This window comes from Hippoglossus hippoglossus, chromosome 6 (genome assembly GCF_009819705.1).
Source record: "Hippoglossus hippoglossus isolate fHipHip1 chromosome 6, fHipHip1.pri, whole genome shotgun sequence".
NCBI lineage: Eukaryota > Metazoa > Chordata > Actinopteri > Pleuronectiformes > Pleuronectidae > Hippoglossus > Hippoglossus hippoglossus.
This window is the reverse complement of record NC_047156.1, coordinates 10,780,724-10,801,741: the sequence shown is the minus strand read 5'-3', so window position 1 is coordinate 10,801,741 and position 21,018 is coordinate 10,780,724. Positions and strand designations below refer to the sequence as shown.

General features: G+C 40.8%; 2 protein-coding genes across 3 annotated transcripts; one reads left to right on the top strand and one right to left on the bottom strand.

The window, feature by feature from the left end:
* Window positions 1–641: 641 nt before the first annotated feature.
* Window positions 642–15,201, top strand: LOC117763318 (ras association domain-containing protein 8). 2 transcript variants are annotated; one of them, XM_034588326.1, is made up of 6 exons: window positions 642–1,043; window positions 7,046–7,247; window positions 9,064–9,863; window positions 10,063–10,260; window positions 10,995–11,133; window positions 13,280–15,201. In XM_034588326.1, exons 2-6 carry the CDS (start codon window positions 7,145–7,147, stop codon window positions 13,393–13,395), a joined length of 1,356 nt encoding a protein of 451 aa, XP_034444217.1. In that variant the 5' UTR covers window positions 642–1,043; window positions 7,046–7,144; the 3' UTR covers window positions 13,396–15,201. The 2 variants fall into 2 exon arrangements, with proteins under 2 accessions (XP_034444217.1, XP_034444218.1); XM_034588327.1 differs by having other exon boundaries at window positions 643–1,043; window positions 9,064–9,857.
* LOC117763186 (palmitoyltransferase ZDHHC23-like) lies at window positions 14,713–20,660 on the bottom strand (the record flags this gene model as incomplete). The annotated part of the gene is made up of 4 exons (XM_034588136.1): window positions 14,713–14,720; window positions 18,285–18,457; window positions 19,263–19,865; window positions 20,560–20,660. Coding segments are annotated over 4 exons (885 nt in total), but the record flags the coding sequence as incomplete, so codon positions are not given.
* Between the last annotated feature and the right edge of the window lie 358 nt (window positions 20,661–21,018).

Sequence of the window (21,018 nt, the reverse complement as noted above, 5' to 3'; positions counted from 1 at the left end):
AGACAGCTGTGAAGGAGGCAGTCAGTCGAGGGACAGTGAGGTCTAAAACCTGACTGACTACTGTGGAACGTCTGTACAAGCAAAACTTGAGTGGCTGTATGGTGACCAGTCTGTGTACACTCACGTCTGTGGCCTCAGTGTTTATTACCGACTTCTTCTCTGTGTTTACCTCTGTACACAGCGTGCTACATGCACACATGGCGGCTGAGGGGTAGAGGGGTCGACATCCAACCAGAAGGTCGGCGGTTCGATCTACATGCCGAGGCGTCCTTGGGGAAGATACTGAACCCCGAATGGCCCATAGATGGACTGTATGAATGTGTGTGAATGGCAAAACTGTACCGTAAAGTGCTTTGAGTGGCCATCAAGACCATTCAAATCCAGACTTTTTACATTAGGGCCATGACCAGTTCACATTGGAGTCTGATCCTGGCCACATTTTAAAAGATAAATGTGAACAGCTACATAAAAAAAATCAGATCAGGAGGAAAAACAGACGTGAGCAGTGAGTCTTGCAGTGTGAACGCATCTCTGTGTGAGTATCTAATGGAGGGAGGTGTTTAAACGGCCTGGAAGTGTAGGAGTTGTCTGCGGGCTGTAGGTGGCCCCTCGGCCCCTCGGCCCCTCCGCCCCGGCAGAGTGTATTGCAGCTTTAAAACAGTCCACAATGCCTTGCGGTGTCCCACTTCCAATGCACAGTATTTACCAGCAGGAGTATTGAAACGGGGAGAGGGGCAATTTCCGCAGCGACCGCAAAACACCAGCGCGCAGACCCTGGACGGGCTCAAAGTTTCGGACCATAACACAGCAGTCGTCTGTTTTTTCGGTCACGTCCGCAGCCTGGAGTCGTGCGTCGCGTTTTCTGTCGTCCCGCAGCGAAACGTTACTTTGTCGCAGTTGGTCTGAAGTGATTCACCGGATGATGGTGAGAGGAGAGGAAACGCTCTCACCGCGGAATTGACGTCTTTCACCTCCGGTTTCCCTTCGTGAACTTCTCCCGGGATAAGGAGCCCTCGAGCCGGACCGTGTCTTGCGCAGTGAAGGTGAGATATGAGCGGAGATAACGGTTTGTTGGTATAACGGTGATGGCTGGATGTGGAAGACGCGTCGTATAGTTGTGACGCCGGATAACGGAAACATTTCTGTAGTAGAATAGTTCTCCTGCTCTGGGAGACCACTACAGCTAATTATCGCCATTTCTCCAACCTCGTCTTCCTCCACAGCAACTCTGTGAGGCGGTGGTGCCTTTTAATACTAAAACTAATACTGGAAAACACCACTGAGGTCTTCTAGGATGTTTAGTGGCTACTATTGTTTTCTAAGTGTGTCCTCATCTGCTACCTGGCTCAATACAACGATACTTATCGAAATCTAATTTTCCTCGATAGCAATAGTCAAAAGTTCAATATACATCGATATATTATTTATCAATTGAACAGCAAAGTAAGGAGGTAAATCACATAATTGATCTTCCTCCGATTTGGAAAAATGTTTTGCTGTCCACCAAGCATTTGTCATTCTCTGTCCATGAAAAAGAGTTTCAAATCAGTCTTTAAACTTTAAAGAAACAATAATTTATCGTGATAATTATCGATATTCATTGATATGAATGTTTCTTCTTAACTTTTTTGGCCATATCGCCCAGCCCTATATTTGACCCCACGAAGGCATTGGTTTATTCTGCCTTATAATAACTTCAGTAAAATATTTACTTTAATGTTTACTTAAATTGTTATTATTCCCCACATAACTGTGTCTCTCCAGATTGAGCCTCTTCTGTAAACACTACAACCTCCCATCTTCTGAAATGTTTATATTTATCAGTACTCGTGACAGAGTCATTATTTTAAAAAGTCAGCCACAGTTATTTCTATCTATAACTTCTTCTCTAATATACACCAGGTGTAGCAGAACCAACCTGTGGAGTAGCTGCATTCAGTCAAAACGCTGTTTTTGTCTTACAGCCTCATGCTTTGTGATCTACGAGGATTGCTTTATTTTGGTAATAGAATCATGTAATTCAGTGGCCTTTGCTGTGTTTACTGGTGTCAAAGCACCATGAAGACCAGGCTGCTAACTAAACTTTCACAGACTGGAAAAAATAGGTTAAAAAAGAAAAGTTTTCCCACTTTACTCATTAATCTTCTGTTACAGCTGCTGTTGTTAAAACCATTTTCGCTCTATATAAATGCTTATATGTTGGAGTGTGATTCAGCTACAAATGGTGTTTTACAAACCGCTGGAACATGTAAACTGAAGACTCGGAGGCCTCTTATTTTAAATTTTTTTTTGCCCCACTGTGCCCCAGTGCAGGAGCCTGCTGCCTATGCCCTGCTGGCTCTTCAAAGCTGGATAGAGAGCAGGGAACATGGCAAGGGAACAAAGGCGGCATTATAGCTGGCTGAACGTGCCGTCCAGATGTTCGAGATCCTGCCAGCGCTGACCTCCCAAATAGGGGAATAGGGGAGGCTGCTCCAGCGCCTAATAGTTTAATATCAGCCAGGCAGAGAGAGAGGGAGCGAGAGGGGGAGGCTTGCTCCGGGGCAGGGGCCACTGGAGCGCTCTCGGGAGCTGTGGGTTTTGTGTATAGCGTGACTGGAAGTGGGTTTAATTCCAAACACTCCAGCGTACAGATTGGTGCAACAGCAAAAATTTGGAGTTGGAGCTAAAATTCTGAAGAGGTGCTGGCCAATGCTAGCACCTTTTTGTCAAAATGTTGCGGTTTCTTTGGCTTTGTATGTAGTTGGGCTCCCACTCACTGTTCTCAAAAAACCTGACACGCAAAAAAGGTGAGTTTGAATGGTCTTTCATCCTCTCTGAAATGTACAATGCCCCCTTCAACTGCATTTAAGTGCATATTTATCTTTATTGCACCCATTAGGTCTTGTAAAAAAGAAAACAAATAGAAAACCGTTGGAAACTTGGGTTCATCTTTTTAGTGCTTGAGAACCAGCAGCTGGATTTTGCTCATTTCCTTTATCCAGAATGTTGCAGTGAACACACTTCAGCTTGGCTTCAGTTCGTTGAAGTGTCACCGTGTAGCTGTTGCATGGTGCATAGCAGAGATCACAGAGTGGACAGACCCATATAGCTTTCTTATCTCTTAGTCATGGCCTGTTGCATTCTCACAGCCCAGGAATGCATACCCAGGACGTTATCAGTTTCCACTCTCCAGGATCAAGGCCCATCTCTGGCAGCAGTCTTTGCCATGTCCTGTTGTGTTTATATTTACAGAGAGTATTGTGTACATGCTGGCATGTTGACGATGAGGGACAACTTTATCTTGTTCCCACTGTAAGACTTTTAACCAAGGGGCTGTGATCCTCACAGCGTGTTGTGCAATAGTTGCTCACTGTTGCCACCCAAATATACCTGATGGCTCAGGGATTAGTCTGGGCCGGTAGCTCTTGATGACAATCTGAAGGAACTGAATAGGAGGAAAAAAAGATTTATCCAATTTGTTCCAACCAAGTTACCACCAGTTCCTCCAAAGTAAACCAGTGTCTGTCTCTGGCTGCTCACAGAAATCTACTTCACAACAGATCTGTTACCAATTACAGCCGCGTATAAATTGCTAGTAATTACATGTTTCTCTACAGGGAGTGCAATTTGAATTAAAGTTTGGTTAGCAATAGGGAAAGGAGGTTTAAAGACTAACAGACTGCTGTTTCTCCAGTCTTTAAGAAGTATCCCATTGTCTTTAATTAAAAGCAGTGTGGGAGAGTTTTGCATGTCAGAATCGTGTAATAGATTAGTTATAATTCTTCATTAGCTAACTGGATATAAATTCCTTCAAACTCACAATGAGTAAACCTCCGTGCTGCATGAAATGGATGTGTTGTTTTCCCCCTCTAGTGAACAATGGTCAACAAGTCGGCCGGGAACCAGAGGGTAATGGCATCTATTCAGGGTGGTAGAACTTGTGGAACATTAGTGATTAGTGATTTCCTGTGAGATCATTTTTCTCAGTTTTGTTCAGCTACTGCCCCACAGTGAGCTCTCCGGAGTAAAACACACTCTTGGTTTTGTTTTTTAACGTAATGAACGCCCATTTTGTTTTCCCCCTTGTTCAGCAAAGTGTTCAACTGCACGATACACTGGCCAGTCTGTGATTCCTGACTGTAAATCCACCAAAAGAAGCCTTTGTTTTTTAAAGCTCCTACATTAAAGACTCCTCAGTATGTCTTAGAGGGTACTGCAGTGCGTTGGTCATGTTGGAGCCCCCACAGTAGCATATGGTAGGTTGTTTACACCAGCAGCCAGTGGAAGTCTTTTCACTGCCAGCTCAGTGTCCTCATGTAGGCCTGGAGAATTGTCACCAGCAGCCGGGTAGTGCAGCGGGCAGGCTCACACACCTCGCTGCTCCGAAGGGGGGATGCATCTCGAGTCAACACCGCTCAACCGACTGAAACAAATGAATGCGGGGGCTGAAATCATCTCGTGTCGGAGGTTTTACTGCAGGAGTTGATCATCTCTCAACTGAGCTTAAGTAGAATTCACAGGGAATTTAAGCCCTCCTCTCGCCTCATGAAATGCTCCTCTGGCACAAGACGAGCTGCACAAATCAGGGAGCGGGCATCTCCCCAGGCTGTGGCTTTGACAGGCCCGAGGAATGGAGCTCGCAGGGCTCAGGGTGGCACTCTGCCCCACGCCACTGTGCCTGTATCATAAGTTAGGTTTTCTGGGTTAGTGTTAATGAATGTACAATAAATGTTTCGAGTCTGGGGCAGAGTGAGTGACATTTGTAAATGCCCCCCTGAGTTTTCTCTGAGGAAGAGACCTTGGATAAGCCTGTTTGTTTTGTCTCTCTGAAATGTTCTGCTTTGGCTGAGTACTCTCCTTTTTATTGTTTGTGCATTTTGATAAAAATTAAAGTTTCATGACCATTCCCAATGCACAGAAATTCATGTAGTGCTCTGTGTTTATCCATTTTGACTCGATGACATTAGTCTTTACAAGTGTTGTAAAACACAGGTAGTATTTATTTTTCTTCTTCCGCCTCCAGAGTATCCAAATGTTCTCTCTGGCTAAATCCCCTGTGCCTGCTTTGCATCAAGACTTCTCATCCCCATTACTGTTTCCTCATCCGCCCAGAAAAAAGGGTTAAACAAAATGGTGACAGGGTTTTGGGTCACTGCAGAAAAATCTTGCTTGGTGCCGTGCCTGAGTGTCTGACTATTTTCCTGTTCCTCTCCATCCTCCATCCTTAACGCCATTTAAGGTCAGTCTGAATGAAGGACAAAAGCACTTTCCAACCAGCTGTGAATACGCCAAGAATAGAGTGATCAAGAGTCTGGCCGCCAACAAAGGTGACACTTGCAAATTCACAGGCTGTACGTACTGGATTGATACAAAATGTGTGTACTTGAAACACATCTGGATAGTGGCAAGAATTCCAACATTTGCTGTCGTCCTTTCTCAAAAGTCAGGATTTGTTAATCAGACCAAACAAGTGATTTTTATGTCAGCTTGGGAACGAAGGACTTGTGATTGACCTTTTAAAAAGTAAACGATTAATTGATCAAGTAAAAAATCGACTGAATAACTACAATAATCAATCATGAAAATAATGGTTAGCTGCAGCTCTGGTGGTCTCTCTCTCTACAGATGTTACCTCGCAGCACGGCTTAATGTCTTAACCACATTTGGAGAAGCAGTGGGTTGTGGGTAGGACTGGCTGGTGACTTTGAGTGTGGAGAGAATCCGTGGGCCAGGGGAGGTGTAATTAGTGGGGGGTTGGCGAACAATAGGACCTTTTGACTCGGCGGTGGAGGTGCAGTGAAGGTTAGATCCAAGGAGAGTGATACGGATCTGGAGAGATGCCACTCATTCTCTTCCTGTCCTTCAAGAACGTTTCGAAGGATCTGCTGCTTTTAATGGCTTTTTCGTAAGCTCTCGCTGGTTAACCTTCACATTTTAACATGTGCTTTCTAAGTCCGAGACAAGCTTCATGTCATGAGGCTCCATCTCTCATGTTCAGTTGTATCCTAGTAATCAGTAGAGATGTTCCTAGTAGTAAATAACAGCTTATATGATGTATTTATCAGCTGTATGCTACTAAACCTGAATGAAATTGATTAATTCTATTGTCGATGGCCTGGCTTAGGTTATACCATTTGAAAAACAAAAACATACAGAGAATGAATGCCATAGAGCTTCTTTTATTATCTAGATTGAGAGTCACAACTGAAAAAGAAAATGCAAATGTATTAATCTAGGAATACACTTCAATTACTTGAAACTGAAGTGTTGCATATGTTACACGTCGCTGTTTAACTTGTGGGACTTCCCAGCGTGAAATGTTTCCAAATTGCTGACATTTTAGCTAGCTCTGATTAACGCCACTCTTCATCACTCTAAGAACAGTACTTGCCAGTGGCAGTGCAACCTAACTGCTGTTTTGGAACGGACAAGAAGACGTGATTCCTGGGGAAATTGCAGTTTTACCTGGGTGAAACCAGTATACTTACAAAGACACGATATTCGATCGATACATAGATATGAGTACTTGCTGATGCCAAACCCAACATTTTCAATGCTGGCATCGGTGTCAGAACATCTCTTGACACTCTCTTTCCTTCTTTTTTACCTTACTTTACATGTTCTGCCTTCTCTGTTTCCCTCTCTCTTCCTGTCCTTGTCTTCCTGCTCTGTCTTCGCTGCCTCTATCTAATTCTTTATACAAAAGCAGGAACTGGGCTTGGAAATGTGTCTGCGCACACTCATCTTGCACCCCCAACAGACATGTACCTATTCATAGAGAAGAACAAAACAACAGCGTTATGGCCAGCTGGTCTTGGCAGGTCTGTCTCTCCATTCTCAACTGGGCAACCCTCACCTTACCTAAGCTGTTGCTAAAATAGCCTGACTGCACCTTGTAGTTTGTGCTTATTTGACTACTTGTGTTAGCCAGTATAACCAAAAGGCGGAGCTGTTTGTACATCTAGTAAGACTTTTATCCTTAAAGCCGACTGAGCATCATAACTCTGGCCATGATCACATCCTGACTAACCGTTTCCTGTTTTCCCTTTTGTTTCCTCCCCAGTGAAATACCTAGAGGGGTTTCAACTGCCCTGCACCGCTGGAGCCTTCAATAATGTCGGGGCCAACACATCACAACCGGCCTCCTCGCTTCTGACCCAACATGGAGCTCAAGGTCTGGGTGGATGGAGTCCAGAGGGTCGTCTGTGGGGTCACTGAGGCAACCACGTGCCAGGAAGTGGTGATCGCTCTGGCCCAGGCTATAGGTTTGAAAAAAAACTCACACACTTAAGATTGAAGCTGCCATTAAACCTTTAACTGCACTATCTTGGTCTTAATGAATCAGGCTACACCATCATAGAAAATGTCCTGTCATGTTTCCATCTTACTCAGAGAAGGCTACGTATATGAGTCAATCATCAGAATTCATAAAGGACACGACTGCTATTTAAAGAAGTGATGTTAGTTGGTAAACTTTGGGTTGCAGTATTGATTCAATGGTTGTATAGTTCTGATGGAATTGATAGGTAATACATCAGATTTGAGTGTGATCTACGTTTCATTGGGAACAGTATTACTTGAACAGAATGATTCTTAATCAGGTGCTACTTGATACAGAGTTAGTACTGTTGTTAAAGAATAGGGATATTGTTTAGTTACAAGATGCTACTTTTCAAGTAAAGCAAAAAATGTACAGACACTCAGTAAATGTGTGCAGTGCAGTGTAGCTCCTATGTTCATCTGTTCATCAACACATTTCGCGTCACAGTCTTTTTACCCCAAAATAAATCAGAAAGTTGGCCTGATGATTTATATGTTGTTCACATTCATTGCATTTCCGTGGAGAAAACTTCCCCAACGTTCTTCACACTTACAAAACAATGGATTCATCAACCCACAACTGTAATCTGGGTTTGCAGCTCTCCAAAAAGCCTTTTGTTAAGTGAGAAGAAGTTGTCATGAAGCACATAAAGAAGGAGTCTCCTGCCTACATGTTCAGCTCCTGCTGAGATTCAGTGGATCTAGTCAGAGGCTTTATTGGTTCTCTAATCAACCCCCCCCTTTCCCATATGGTTCCTTCAGGAACGGGGGCACTTGAGCAGACTTTATTGACATCACTTCCCACAAAGCGCGGGGTAGTAGGAGGGAAAGTCTGACTCATCGCTCTGTGTCCTGCCAAACTGAGAATGCAGCACTTCTGAGCCCCGTCCTCTGCCGTCACAATATATTAAACCATATACACGATAATAAGTCAACATTGATCACGTTGATTACACATTACTTCAAGTGTTGTGTATAGGTTATTAACACTGAATCATATGTGATGTAAAGATGTTTCTCTTAGTGCTCAAGCCACAGAGAAACACTGTTACACCAACCAACCTATAGATCTATATAGTTCTTATACTCGTATTGTTCTACTTTGTAGACTGCGTTTTGCTCTCCTCACTTATAAAACTGCTGCAAGCCGTTTTCAGAAACCACAATTTCAACTTTCAAGTGGAAAAATTATGAAACATTACACCAATGATATTCCTCTGTCTGCTGAATATTTAAGCAGACAGTTGTGTGCCAACCAGAGACTGTATGGACGACATTTCTCCACTCCCTCCCACTATCCAGAAACAAAGCCAAAATATCTCATCTTATTTGGAGCCACTCTGCGCAGTAGTGATCGGGGATGAAACAGTGTTGGGGGGTTTTGGTGATACACGCGCTCAAACAGTCGTGAGTCAGACTCTGAGCTGTCATCATGATGTTACACCTTGTTTTTATAGCATCAAATAACTCATTAAAATAAGATGAGAACTTGTTAAACCAGAAACAATCTCTGAGCAAAGTCTATTTGACGTTTACTGTATAGTCTGTTCCATGTCCCATCTCCCAACATGGAGGAGACCGGATTTATGACGTCGACCTCAAACAGCCACTAGGGGGCGATCAAGACACTTTGGCTTTTCTTTAGGGGAGCCATCGTGTTGTCCATCTTCACGGTCTATGTTTCCAACATAAGCTGGTAGTGTATTATAGCTGTGTTTCTATGTTTTTGACTTTCATAACCATCTATTGTGATGTTTACAGGTCGCACTGGGAGATACACTCTTGTAGAGAAATGGCGGGACACGGAGCGTCACCTCGCCCCTCATGAGAGCCCTGTGGCCTCTCTGAACACTTGGGGCCAGTATGCTGGTGATGTCCAGCTGATCCTGCACCGCACAGGCCCCTCCCTAACTGAAAGACCCCCCTCCGAAGGGCCCACTTTCAGGGGACCTGAACGCGGGCTGCACCGGCAGAGCCTCCCTCCCCTAGCAAAGCTTCGTCATCCCAACGACCGCTCCCTCCGGCGCCGCGAACCGCGCCGCAAGTCTCTCACGTTCACCGGTGCGCCCAGAGGACTGAGGGAGATACTGAGCGGGGGTCGCATCGGGGAGGCTGAGGCCAAAAGGAGACTTCTCCTCGGAAACAGTGGGAATCACCACCATGGAGGTACGGCCATCGGGACTGCATCTCCCAGCCTGTGGGCCTGTCGCATGGAAGATCTGGTCAGACTGGTCGGTCTACAGAGAGAGACTCTCAACGTGCTGGAGAACAAGCTGGAGGCCTATGAGGCTGAGCTGCAGTCCTGGGCTGAGGGGAGAGGGGTGCGAGGTGGAGTGTGCATTGGAGACCCAGGTGCAGGAGGAGGCCTGATGGAGGAGATCCTGAGGCTGGAGAAGCACCTGAGGAAGAATGAGGTGGAGATGGAGGAGGAGGAGTTTTGGGCCACTGAGCTGCAGATTGAGCTGGAGAGTGAGAGGCAGCTGGAAGAAAGACTGCAGGAGCTCCGAGGACGCCTGCAGGGCTGTGAACACGACATTGAAGAAAAACTGTCAATGGTACAGGTGTGCTATATCTGGGATAAAAACATGTTTTTGTGTTGAAAGATTTGGAAGGAAAAAGTTGAAAGATATAACCAGCCAAGAAATAAAGAATAGTTGTTTCATTACATCATAGTTGCCTTATTATTACCAGATGTTCTAGTAATGTCTGTGTATTGTCATAGTTCTTCTTTTTCATGAACTGTTTTTGTTGTTCCATCAGGGTGTGGAGGCCGGTCTGGAGGAGGAGCGGCTGCAGAGGGAGCGGCAGGAGACCCAGTGGGTTAGTGAGGCAGAGGCTCGGGCTCAGGTCCTCAAGGTTAAAACAGAGCTGAAAGCCCAGGAGAGACAGGCTGTGCAGCTGGAGAGTAGCTGCAGAGCCGTGGACAGGTCCCTTGGACAAAGCAGTAAAAAACTGCAGGTGAGCATTTAAACACCTATTTTCGCTACCCGAGATTTTTAACAAAACAGTGCTGCAGGGTGTTGCAGTGATGAGACAGATCATCCTTCAAGAAGATGCCTTTAAAGGTTTCATATACACGTTTCATTGACACAAGATGGGTGTTGCACAGAGCTTCATAAACACACAACCAGAAGCACAACAGATTAAACTCACACTATCTTTAAGAGACCTTACAATAAACAGTCCATCTAGATGGCTGCTGTGCGGACTAGTAAAATAGATCCATCAAATCTCATCCGCTGGTTGATGTTCCTGTCGTGTCTGAGCCTCTGTGTGACACACCACATTTACTGATTAGTATGGCTAGCACCTTTAGCTGTGTGTAGCCCATAGACTGGTTCTAACAGCACTGTGGCAGGTGACAGGTGAGTTCTGAAAGATGTCACAGTGCGGAAAAGGGGTAAAATTTAGGGTGTCCACATGTGTGTAATTCCTACATCACTACCATCTTTCTTTATAACATGAATGTGCACCAGACCAGCAACCAAAACAAAGAACATGGCTGCCCAGATCACAAACACAGGGTGGGACATCATTCTCTGCTATACCTTTACATGTTGGCTGCTGTATTTTATATATATATATATATATATATAACCTCAGTTTCTTGTCATCTGTGCCTGTAGAGGTCATATTCAAGCTGCTGTTAACGATTTACTGTTTCCTAAATGATTGTGATTGTTTCATTGAAGGACATGCAACATGATCTGGAGCAACTGACGAAGGAGCTGAGGCAAGTTAACCTGCAGCAGTTCATCAAGCAGACAGGCACCAAAGTCACGGTGCTGCCAGCCGAGCCCAGCGAGGATGAATGTAGCCACATCACTCTTGGTAAGCATGATGACGATTTTTTTATTCTCCTACTCAAAAAGAAATCTTCATCTTTTTGTCAGTTTTTCAATCCTCCCAAAACCATGCATCTTATGGTGTTTAATCAGTCTCAAAAACCACGCACATAAAAACCATGCATGTGATACAAATGTGCTCTGTGTGCACACGTGGTCCTTCAAGCACTAGGCTATGATGAGCGCAAGTTCAACCATCCCTGTGTAATCGCAACTGCAATCTCTCGCTCAGCAACTCGACTTTTCAGACTTTGGAGGAGGAGACAGGGGCTTACAGCTCATTTGATCAGTCACTTACAACATCCTGAGAGACTAAGATGCAATTTTTAATAATCATATTGACAGTTACACTTCTATTTTTGAATTAGTTAAATGTAGGTTATGGATATCTGGAATGTCTGAATGGCTTTGGCTGCCATTCATCGAGGTGACAAATAGCTCACTTTCAATTAAATGGCAGTTTGACTGTGCATTAGTGAAATAATTTGTTTCCATCTAGAAACGTATTCTTTTTCTACCTAATGTCTTAGGACTGTTGAGAGAAAATGACTTAGCTGTGTGTGTGTGTGTGTGTGTGTGTGTGTGTGTGTGTGTGTGTGTGTGTGTGAGTGTGTGAGTGTGTGAGTGAGTGAGAGAGAGAGGAGGGGGCAATGAAGTATTATATTAGTTTTTACCCACTCCAGTGGCAGTTATAGTCTCCATGCCAACAGCTGCCAGGATACAGGCGGACCTGGTGTCATTCCTTCACTGTTCTCCTCTCCACTCCGTCCGTCACACTGTGCCCCTGTCACATGTTTCTGTGATGGCATTATAGGACCAAAGCTCACAGGAGACCAGCACAGAGCAGTCACAATGCAACAGTGGCTCATCACATCAAATTGACGAGCTGCTTATATAGTTTAAGGGGAAATTAGATAAGTGCATTATGTGAAGTAACAAGGGACGTAACCACCAATTTGTAAAATTAAGCCCTCCGGGCAAAGAGGTGCATATCCACTCCTGCAAAGCAAAGTTTATAGGCTGAAAAAGAAATATACAAACTTAAAAATAAATCCGTAGCACAGAAATAAATGTGTGAATCCAAATGAACAAGCACAAGCATCAAGTTTAAGCTCTACTATAGAGCACTAATGAATTATTTAGTATTCCGCATTCCCTCTGCATTAAAGAGCAAGTAAATGCAGTGTATGGGATTTCATGTTTGACTTAAACTTGATTGAACAATTTTAATCCACTGTAGTTGTAAATTAACTGGGTGGCTGTGTGAAACAGTGGAAGGTAACCTGATTTGATTTTTGGCTCAAATCCTTAACACAACAATTAACACAGCCTTAATCAAACTTAAATATTTGACCTCTCCCAAGAGATTTTCTTTCTTCGTGACATGCACTTCATAGTTGCATTATCAAACTTCATGGTAATGGTTTCCAATTACGAAAAGTAATGAGTTGAGTGCTCATGTCCTTCTAGTAACCTTCTACTTCATGTGTGTAAAATCTTTTGTGCTGGGCCATAAACCCATTGCATCTGCTGATTCACTGCACGGCTCAGCAGTGGCCCCTGGTGGCAAAGATATCACATAGCACAAACATGACATTTATTTTGTTATCAGGGAATGTATTGGTACTTTTTAGGAATGTAAATAAACAGGACACATTTAAAAACAATGTCAATTTATAAAGAAATTCAACAAAAATGTTTTTCTTTAATCTAAGAAAATCACAGGAAAATATTTTTTGCTCAAATGCTTAATTTTGACATTTTACCAAATCTTGAGGTCTTCATCAGTAAACTACAAAGTATATTGTTTGCATGTTCTCTCCAAGTCTGTGTGGGAGTTTTCTCTGGGTACTAAGGCTTCCTCACACAGTCCAAAGACATCCAAAGGGTTAGGTTAACTGCAGACTCTAAATTGACCGTAGGTGTAAATGTGCATGTCACTGGTTGTATGTCTCCTGCGTTAAACCAACTTTCTAGGTTGTGCCACAATTCTTGCTCAATGCCAGTTGGGATTGGCTCCAGCTCCCGTGTGACCCTCAAAGTAATAAGCGTAGATAATGAATGGATGGATGGACTTACATTCAGTGTATTGTTTTAAATTAATTGTCTGTTGTTCTCTTGTTAAAATTCAGTTCCCCTCACTGGCTCTCTGAAGCGCCCTGTCTCAACCCATACGATGTCTGGTCACCTGCGGGTCCTCCACAACCCTCTCACTTCTGGCCTGAACCCAGAGGGGATCTACGTGTGAGGCCGCTCTGATTGGAAGGAAACGCATCTCGTTTTACCTTCCAGAGCCCACATCACCCCCCCAACCCCCCGAACCCATCAATGCGTGGGAGTCGTATAGTACAGGATACCTCAGTAGCACACTACTATGCACTGTTGTTTCAATCACCTGGAGGCAGCCGTGACTGTAAAGACTCAGATAGTGGAGGAATGATGTCGATCATGGAATGGAAGTCATTTAGCACTTAGTGATGAGCCGTCAGAAGTTAGAGCATGAAGAATACAAATGTTCAGACGTCACTGAACATGTCAGGACTCTCTAAATATCAGGCTGATGTGGACTTTATTCATGGACATATCCACTCAAAGTACTTTTACTCTCACTTTAGTACCTGCTGAATGATTTGTAATGTTTTCTCACAAGCATCATGATTGAGAACTGTTGCCTTTTGAACAATATTCTTGGTATGTGAATCTATGAACTCTATATCTTTAAAATCATGTTATCTCTGCAGTAAATGCATTTTACCTGGGTCTTATATAAGTAAAGAGAACTCCTCTTGTGTCTGTAGGAAAAGTGTCTAGATTTGATCGTTTTGCATATGAGAATCTATCCCTGTAGCTTGGACTGTCTGTTCATGTTAAAACTATGCACAAATAGTTAATAGTTTTGTTACTGAAGAATGTTCCTGTCTGCGTGTACCAAAATGATCGCTTACTGTAAATGTTTTCTTACTTTCTATCATTATTAAGTGAATGATTATATTTTATTACGAAGCAGAATGCAGTGCCCTCAATCCTGCATTATGCACAAGCTGCATAATGAAGCAGTATTAATTATCCTTTTGAGCTGTTTTTTTCTTTTCTTGTTGTTGTTACACAGATTATTTTTTGCCAAATGTATTGTGCTTGTTTTTTCCTTGTGAGGATTGGTGGCCAAAGATTAGCAGGTCTTGTTGCATGATTGTCATGTTATTATAGCCATACGAGGACGTGCAGAGCAGCCACAGTGTAATAAATCAGTGTGGTGAATCTAAAAACGCAGGCATGTAATAATAACACAACGGATCGCTACAGTTACAGTGTGTATGTGTGTGTATGGAGCCAGAATAGCCAAGATTAGACGCCCCTCTTAGGTTGTAGTTCAGCTACTAATCACATCAAAGTGCCTTATATTCTCAGTAGGTGTATTGAAGAGTCATACAGTAGAGCTTTAGCGGAGACATTGAAGTAACGCTCGTAGTCAGTTAAGCTAAAAATGTTTGATAGTTGCATTAGTGCCACGTCGCCGCACAGACAGAAATGGCGAAAAAGGAAAACTATAGTTACCTTGTGTCTGTCAGTATTCTGTAAAGATGTCAATGGAAAGAACATAAATGAGAGTACTTTCCACTTTGCTACTGTATTACCATGACACCACGTGCTGTCGTTTGGATCAGCGTTGTCCACCAGGAATAAAAAAAGTTGACGTGAAAGCGAGGGGAGGGAAAAAATAAAACCTTTGTCTCTGCTTTTCAGTTGAAGGAGAGACACATTTTAAGATTCTTATCCACGATAGTCTATATTTTCAGGTGGATTTACCCTTTAAGAAACCACATGTGTGCATTTTTTTCCACCGAGGGGGATGAGACATACGTAGCTGTGGTCGCTGTTTACAACTGTATATGTTCAAGAGAACTCTTAAAAGATGTTGACTGTACATAACCTGTTTTTATTTTTATTTTTTTCCTGCCTTAATATACTGCAACATGTTGACAGATGTACGGCTGTGTCTGGCTGCTGATATGACTTGGATTGCATGTTTCAATAAACCATCTGACAGATATTATACTGTGTGTGTCACAAATGGTGTTAATGATTAATTAGGGCCCGAGCACCTCCGGTGGGAGGCCTTATTGTATTTTGAAGGATTTGTATTTCCCTTTTGGGCTTTTTCAGGGCCTAGACATGCTCAAATTGTTACCAAAGTTTGCAGGGAATTCAAAACCCCAAAAAGTAATTGTATTCTGGAGTAATTTGAAATGGGCGACGCGACGTGACGCGACGTAACGTACAGTAACGTAACGTGACGTGACGTGACTAAAAGTACAAAAGTAACTAAAAGTACAAAAGTAACTAAACGTACAAAAGCAACTAAAAAGTAACTAAAAGTATGAAAGTTACTAAAAAGTACAAAAGTAACTAAAAAGTAACTAAAAGTACAAAAGTAACTAAAAAAGTAACTAAAAGTACAAAAGTAACTAAAAAGTAACTAAAAGTACGAAAGTAACTAAAAGTACCAAAGTAACTAAAAAGTAACTAAAAGTACCAAAGTAACTAAAAAGTAACTAAAAGTACCAAAGTAACTAAAAAGTAACTAAAAGTACAAAAGTAACTAAAAATACAAAAGTAACTAAAAGTACCAAAGTAACTAAAAAGTAACTAAAAGTACGAAAGTAACTAAAAAGTAACTAAAAGTACGAAAGTAACTAAAAAGTAACTAAAAGTACAAAAGTAACTAAAAAGTAACTAAAAGTACAAAAGTAACTAAAAAGTAACTAAAAGTACAAAAGTAACTAAAAGTACCAAAGTAACTAAAAAGTAACAAAGTACGAAAGTAACTAAAAAGTAACTAAAAGTACCAAAGTAACTAAAAAGTAACTAAAAAGTAACTAAAAGTACCAAAGTAACTAAAAAGTAACTAAAAGTACCAAAGTAACTAAAAAGTAACTAAAAGTACGAAAGTAACTAAAAAGTAACTAAAAATACAAAGGTAACTAAAAGTACAAAAGTAACTAAAAAGTAACTAAAAGTACCAAAGTAACTAAAAAGTAACTAAAAGTACAAAAGTAACTAAAAGTACCAAAGTAACTAAAAAGTAACTAAAAGTACGAAAGTAACTAAAAAGTAACTAAAAGTACAAAAGTAACTAAAAGTACGAAAGTAACTAAAAAGTAACAAAAAGTTCAAAAGTAACTATAAGTACGAAAGTAACTACAAGTACGACAGTAACTAAAAAGTAACTAAAAGTACGAAAGTAACTAAAAGTACGAAAGTAACTAAAAGTAACGAAAGTAACGAAAAGTAACGAAAGTAACGAAAAGGAACAAAAGTAACGAAAAGTAACGAAAAGTACGAAAGTAACGAAAAGTAACTAAAAGTAACAAAGTAACGAAAAGTTACAAAGTAACTAAAAGTAACGAAAAGTTACAAAGTAACGACAAGTAACGAAAAGTTACTTGTTACTAAAAAGTACAAAAGTAACTAAAAAGTAACTAAAAGTACAAAAGTAACTAAAAAGTAACTAAAAGTACGAAAGTAACTAAAAGTACAAAAGTAACTAAAAAGTAACTAAAAGTACAAAAGTAACTAAAAAAGTAACTAAAAGTACCAAAGTAACTAAAAGTACCAAAGTAACTAAAAAGTAACTAAAAGTACGAAAGTAACTAAAAAGTAACTAAAAGTACCAAAGTAACTAAAAAGTAACTAAAAGTACAAAAGTAACTAAAAATACAAAAGTAACTAAAAGTACCAAAGTAACTAAAAGTACCAAAGTAACTAAAAAGTAACTAAAAGTACGAAAGTAACTAAAAAGTAACTAAAAGTACAAAAGTAACTAAAAAGTAACTAAAAGTACGAAAGTAACTAAAAAGTAACTAAAAGTACGAAAGTAACTAAAAGTACAAAAGTAACTAAAAAGTAACTAAAAGTACAAAAGTAACTAAAAAAGTAACTAAAAGTACCAAAGTAACTAAAAGTACCAAAGTAACTAAAAAGTAACTAAAAGTACGAAAGTAACTAAAAAGTAACTAAAAGTACCAAAGTAACTAAAAAGTAACTAAAAGTACAAAAGTAACTAAAAATACAAAAGTAACTAAAAGTACCAAAGTAACTAAAAGTACCAAAGTAACTAAAAAGTAACTAAAAGTACGAAAGTAACTAAAAGTACAAAAGTAACTAAAAAGTAACTAAAAGTACAAAAGTAACTAAAAAAGTAACTAAAAGTACCAAAGTAACTAAAAGTACCAAAGTAACTAAAAAGTAACTAAAAGTACGAAAGTAACTAAAAAGTAACTAAAAGTACCAAAGTAACTAAAAAGTAACTAAAAGTACAAAAGTAACTAAAAATACAAAAGTAACTAAAAGTACCAAAGTAACTAAAAGTACCAAAGTAACTAAAAAGTAACTAAAAGTACGAAAGTAACTAAAAAGTAACTAAAAGTACAAAAGTAACTAAAAAGTAACTAAAAGTACGAAAGTAACTAAAAAGTAACTAAAAGTACGAAAGTAACTAAAAGTACGAAAGTAACTAAAAGTAACGAAAGTAACGAAAAGTAACTAAAAGTAACAAAGTAACGAAAAGTTACAAAGTAACTAAAAGTAACGAAAAGTTACAAAGTAACTAAAAGTAACGAAAAGTTACAAAGTAACGACAAGTAACGAAAAGTACAAAAGTAACTAAAAGGGAAACGTTACGTAACGTAATGTAATGTAACGTAACTAAAAGTTACTTGACTTGACAGTATTTTAACAAAGACACAAGTTGAAAATATGTGTTTTGAGTTAATTTTATTTTTTGACAGCCGTTCCAAAGGCTCTGACTTGTTTCAAATTAAATTGCCTCAAAACATGGACAACATTTAAATAAGTAGTCAAAAATGTCCAAATAGAATCTTCTTTTAACTGTTTCCCACAATCAAATACTGATGACTCTAATACATCAATGTATCAAAGATGAGGCAGTAGAATATATGTCCTTACAAATTCTACTAATATCATCATATCATACCTATTATCTAATAGCAACAAGTAAAGTAAATTTTTGTGTTTATATTAATTTGGTGAACTTTTTCAATGTGGACTTCTGATGTAGTTGTTGGGATGAGACAGAAGATATGATACATAAACATGTATTTATGATATATAGAGTGCTGTACCTGGACTGGCTGTAGACACCGGGGCAGTAGAAGAGAGCCGTCATGACATACTGCTGAGGACAGATGCTACAAAGCACCAAACTGATCCCATACAGAGAGGTCAGCACGAACACCAAGAGGGTCAGCAGGAAACTGAGGTGGTTTGCCTGTCCGACACAGCTGTTTATCCTGCAACACCTCAACACAAACACACAAACACAACACAGACCCACAAGACAAAGATCTGTGAGACCCAAGCTGACCTGGCTATGTTGGCTCCATATACCTGCTGTATTTAAAATAACTCAGTAGATGTAGTATTTGAAGTTTACATTTGAAAGACTATTGAATATTTCCTGGTCAGACTATCATGTGGGTTATTCTAGTTTGGTGGTAATAGATTCAGTATACTCACAGTATATCATGGTTGGTTCTGGAGTTTCTATCTATATAGTAAATGTGAATAATAAACAGGAAGATTAACATCATATATACATTTTATTCTTTTGTCTTTGAGGTTGTACGTCTATTGCAGACAATGAAACAATTCAGAAACTGTGCATGAGGTATAAAGAGATTTATAAAACTGACATCATCATCTTTAATGTTCCTGGCAGTGTGCAGTTCAGGAAAGTGTCTGATAAAGCTCACAAACAAATAGACACCCTGTCTTCCTGGTTGGCCTGAGACAGATCCCAGTTTACCAGTTTTCTAGTTCAAGTTTACATTTCAAGACATTTTTGCTGGGAGCAGTTTCCATTTAAAAATCAATCTTTGGATGCAAAGAGTTTTTCACTTGAGCCCCCGCTCCCCAAAATGTCTGTGCACGGCCCTGAGGGAACCAGTGGGTACAGTAGGAGTCTTTGCTGAACGTTGTTGTGTAATTACATGGCAGTTATCTAATCTGTCATAATTCAATATTCACTTTCAGGATGTGGTGTGAATGTACAATTCAAAGAAGTATAAAGATGTTATAATATCAAATCCAACCCACCAGACACAGTGGTGGTCCAGACGCTTGACGCAGGATCCACAGGTTCGACAGTGTCCAGCCCGCAGGGGTGGCATTGTTTTGCACACAGAGCATCTGCTCCACTTTTCTGTCAGAGCAGGAAGAGAGGAGGAGGAGGCCGCTGATTGGATGGGTCCATTAAGATGTGTAGAGTCCTTGTTAACCTCCTCACTCTGGCTGTGATAGGAGGTGGTGTGAAACCCTGGGCCTCTCTTGGTGTGAATGAGAGATCCGATGGTGAGGATCATCCCAGCAGTCACAGTGCACAGCTGCAGATGGCTGACGTCCCCACGCGGTAGAATCTCTGTGATGAAGAGGTAATACATGTAGGCCAGAGAGAACAGCGCCAGAGTAAGGAAGAAGAGGGTGCGTCTCCTCTTGTGGTGCGTGGCGTAGTAGTACCAGAGGACCAGGCTGGGCAGAGCTGTCAGGATGATGATGCCCAGCAGGTAGTGCAGCGCTGCGGCCCGGAGCAGCAGAGGCAGCAGCACCAGGGCCGGGATCATGGAGATCTCCAGGTTGTCAATCAGGGCCCCGAGGACAGGAGAGTGACATCCACTGTGAGGGGGTTTGTGTCTCAGCCACCTGCAGCGCACACATTCAGGCAGAGTTACAAACACTTGAAAATAAAAAAACTTTATTAGGAATGATGCTAATACACTTTCATTGATCAAACTAATAAGATGATATGAGGAAAAATCACATGTTGTTTTCTTATTAGAAGGGTCAGGCCCTGTAATTTTAATATTGTGCTTTGGTGTGATGTCACACGTGTTTGGTTTTAAATAAACTGTAAAAAGATAAATAAATGGATAAAATAAAATGAATTTATGATTAAATACATTGCAACATGAAGTCATGAAGTCTCAGAAGGATCTGGGGCCCTGGGACATTTCTTCACTCGGCCTGAAGTTTATTGTACTAAAGCAGGGATTCCAAAACCTTTTAGTCCTTGATGCCCAAAATAACCGAGTCAGAGATATGTGACCGCCATTATCCCAAAGGATATTTTAGCTGAGCTTGTTCACAAAAAATCTCCCATGTGCAATGTTTCCTGTGGTGCTGTAAACTGACCTGCTGCAACTGATGCTGTCACTCATCTGTCATAATCACCATGCATGGTTATTTACATGGTTTTATTCTAACAGGTACTTTTTTTAGCTTTTGGAACAATTATGGCTAAAATATGATATTGAGAATTGCATCTAAATTGTATTTGATGTCTGTAAATCACCTTGTGACCCTTTTGTGTCTCATTAAAGGTCATACTTCTTCTAACCTGTTAAAGGCCTCATCCAGATCTTCACAGTCACAGCAGCATCCGTACTGGTAGATATCACACTCGCAGCAGCACATGGGATCATCTGGCTCCGGAGGCTTTAACTTCTCACCATTAAAACAAACTATTAGTGCAGGGAACATATCTATGGAAATGTACTGACAGAATCTATAACACAAAAACACACACACACGATCTATAACTTTGAAAAAAGCACATATATACATACATATCAACATATATATAGGAGCAATTATCGTAATTATAGAGGGTTTACTTTACATCTGAATTGGCAGCAACATTTCATCTATCTTACTGTCTATAATGATATAAAACCACTTATCAATTAAAAGCAACTAATTAGGGCCCGAGCACCGAACGGTGGGAGGCCCTATTGATCGCTCTCTCCACTAACTGCAACAGGCTTCAAAATGCCTGTGCTCGGGCCCGTTAGTGCTA

What these genes read in the sequence shown, in the direction of transcription:
- LOC117763318 (XM_034588326.1), top strand. Translation starts at nt 7,145, where the DNA reads ATGGAGCTCAAGGTCTGGGTGGATGGAGTCCAGAGGGTCGTCTGTGGG. An exon ending in CGCTCTGGCCCAGGCTATAG is followed by an intron (nt 7,248 to 9,063) that starts GTTTGAAAAAAA and finishes TGATGTTTACAG; the next exon opens with GTCGCACTGGGAGATACACT. An exon ending in ATGTAGCCACATCACTCTTG is followed by an intron (nt 11,134 to 13,279) that starts GTAAGCATGATG and finishes GTTAAAATTCAG; the next exon opens with TTCCCCTCACTGGCTCTCTG.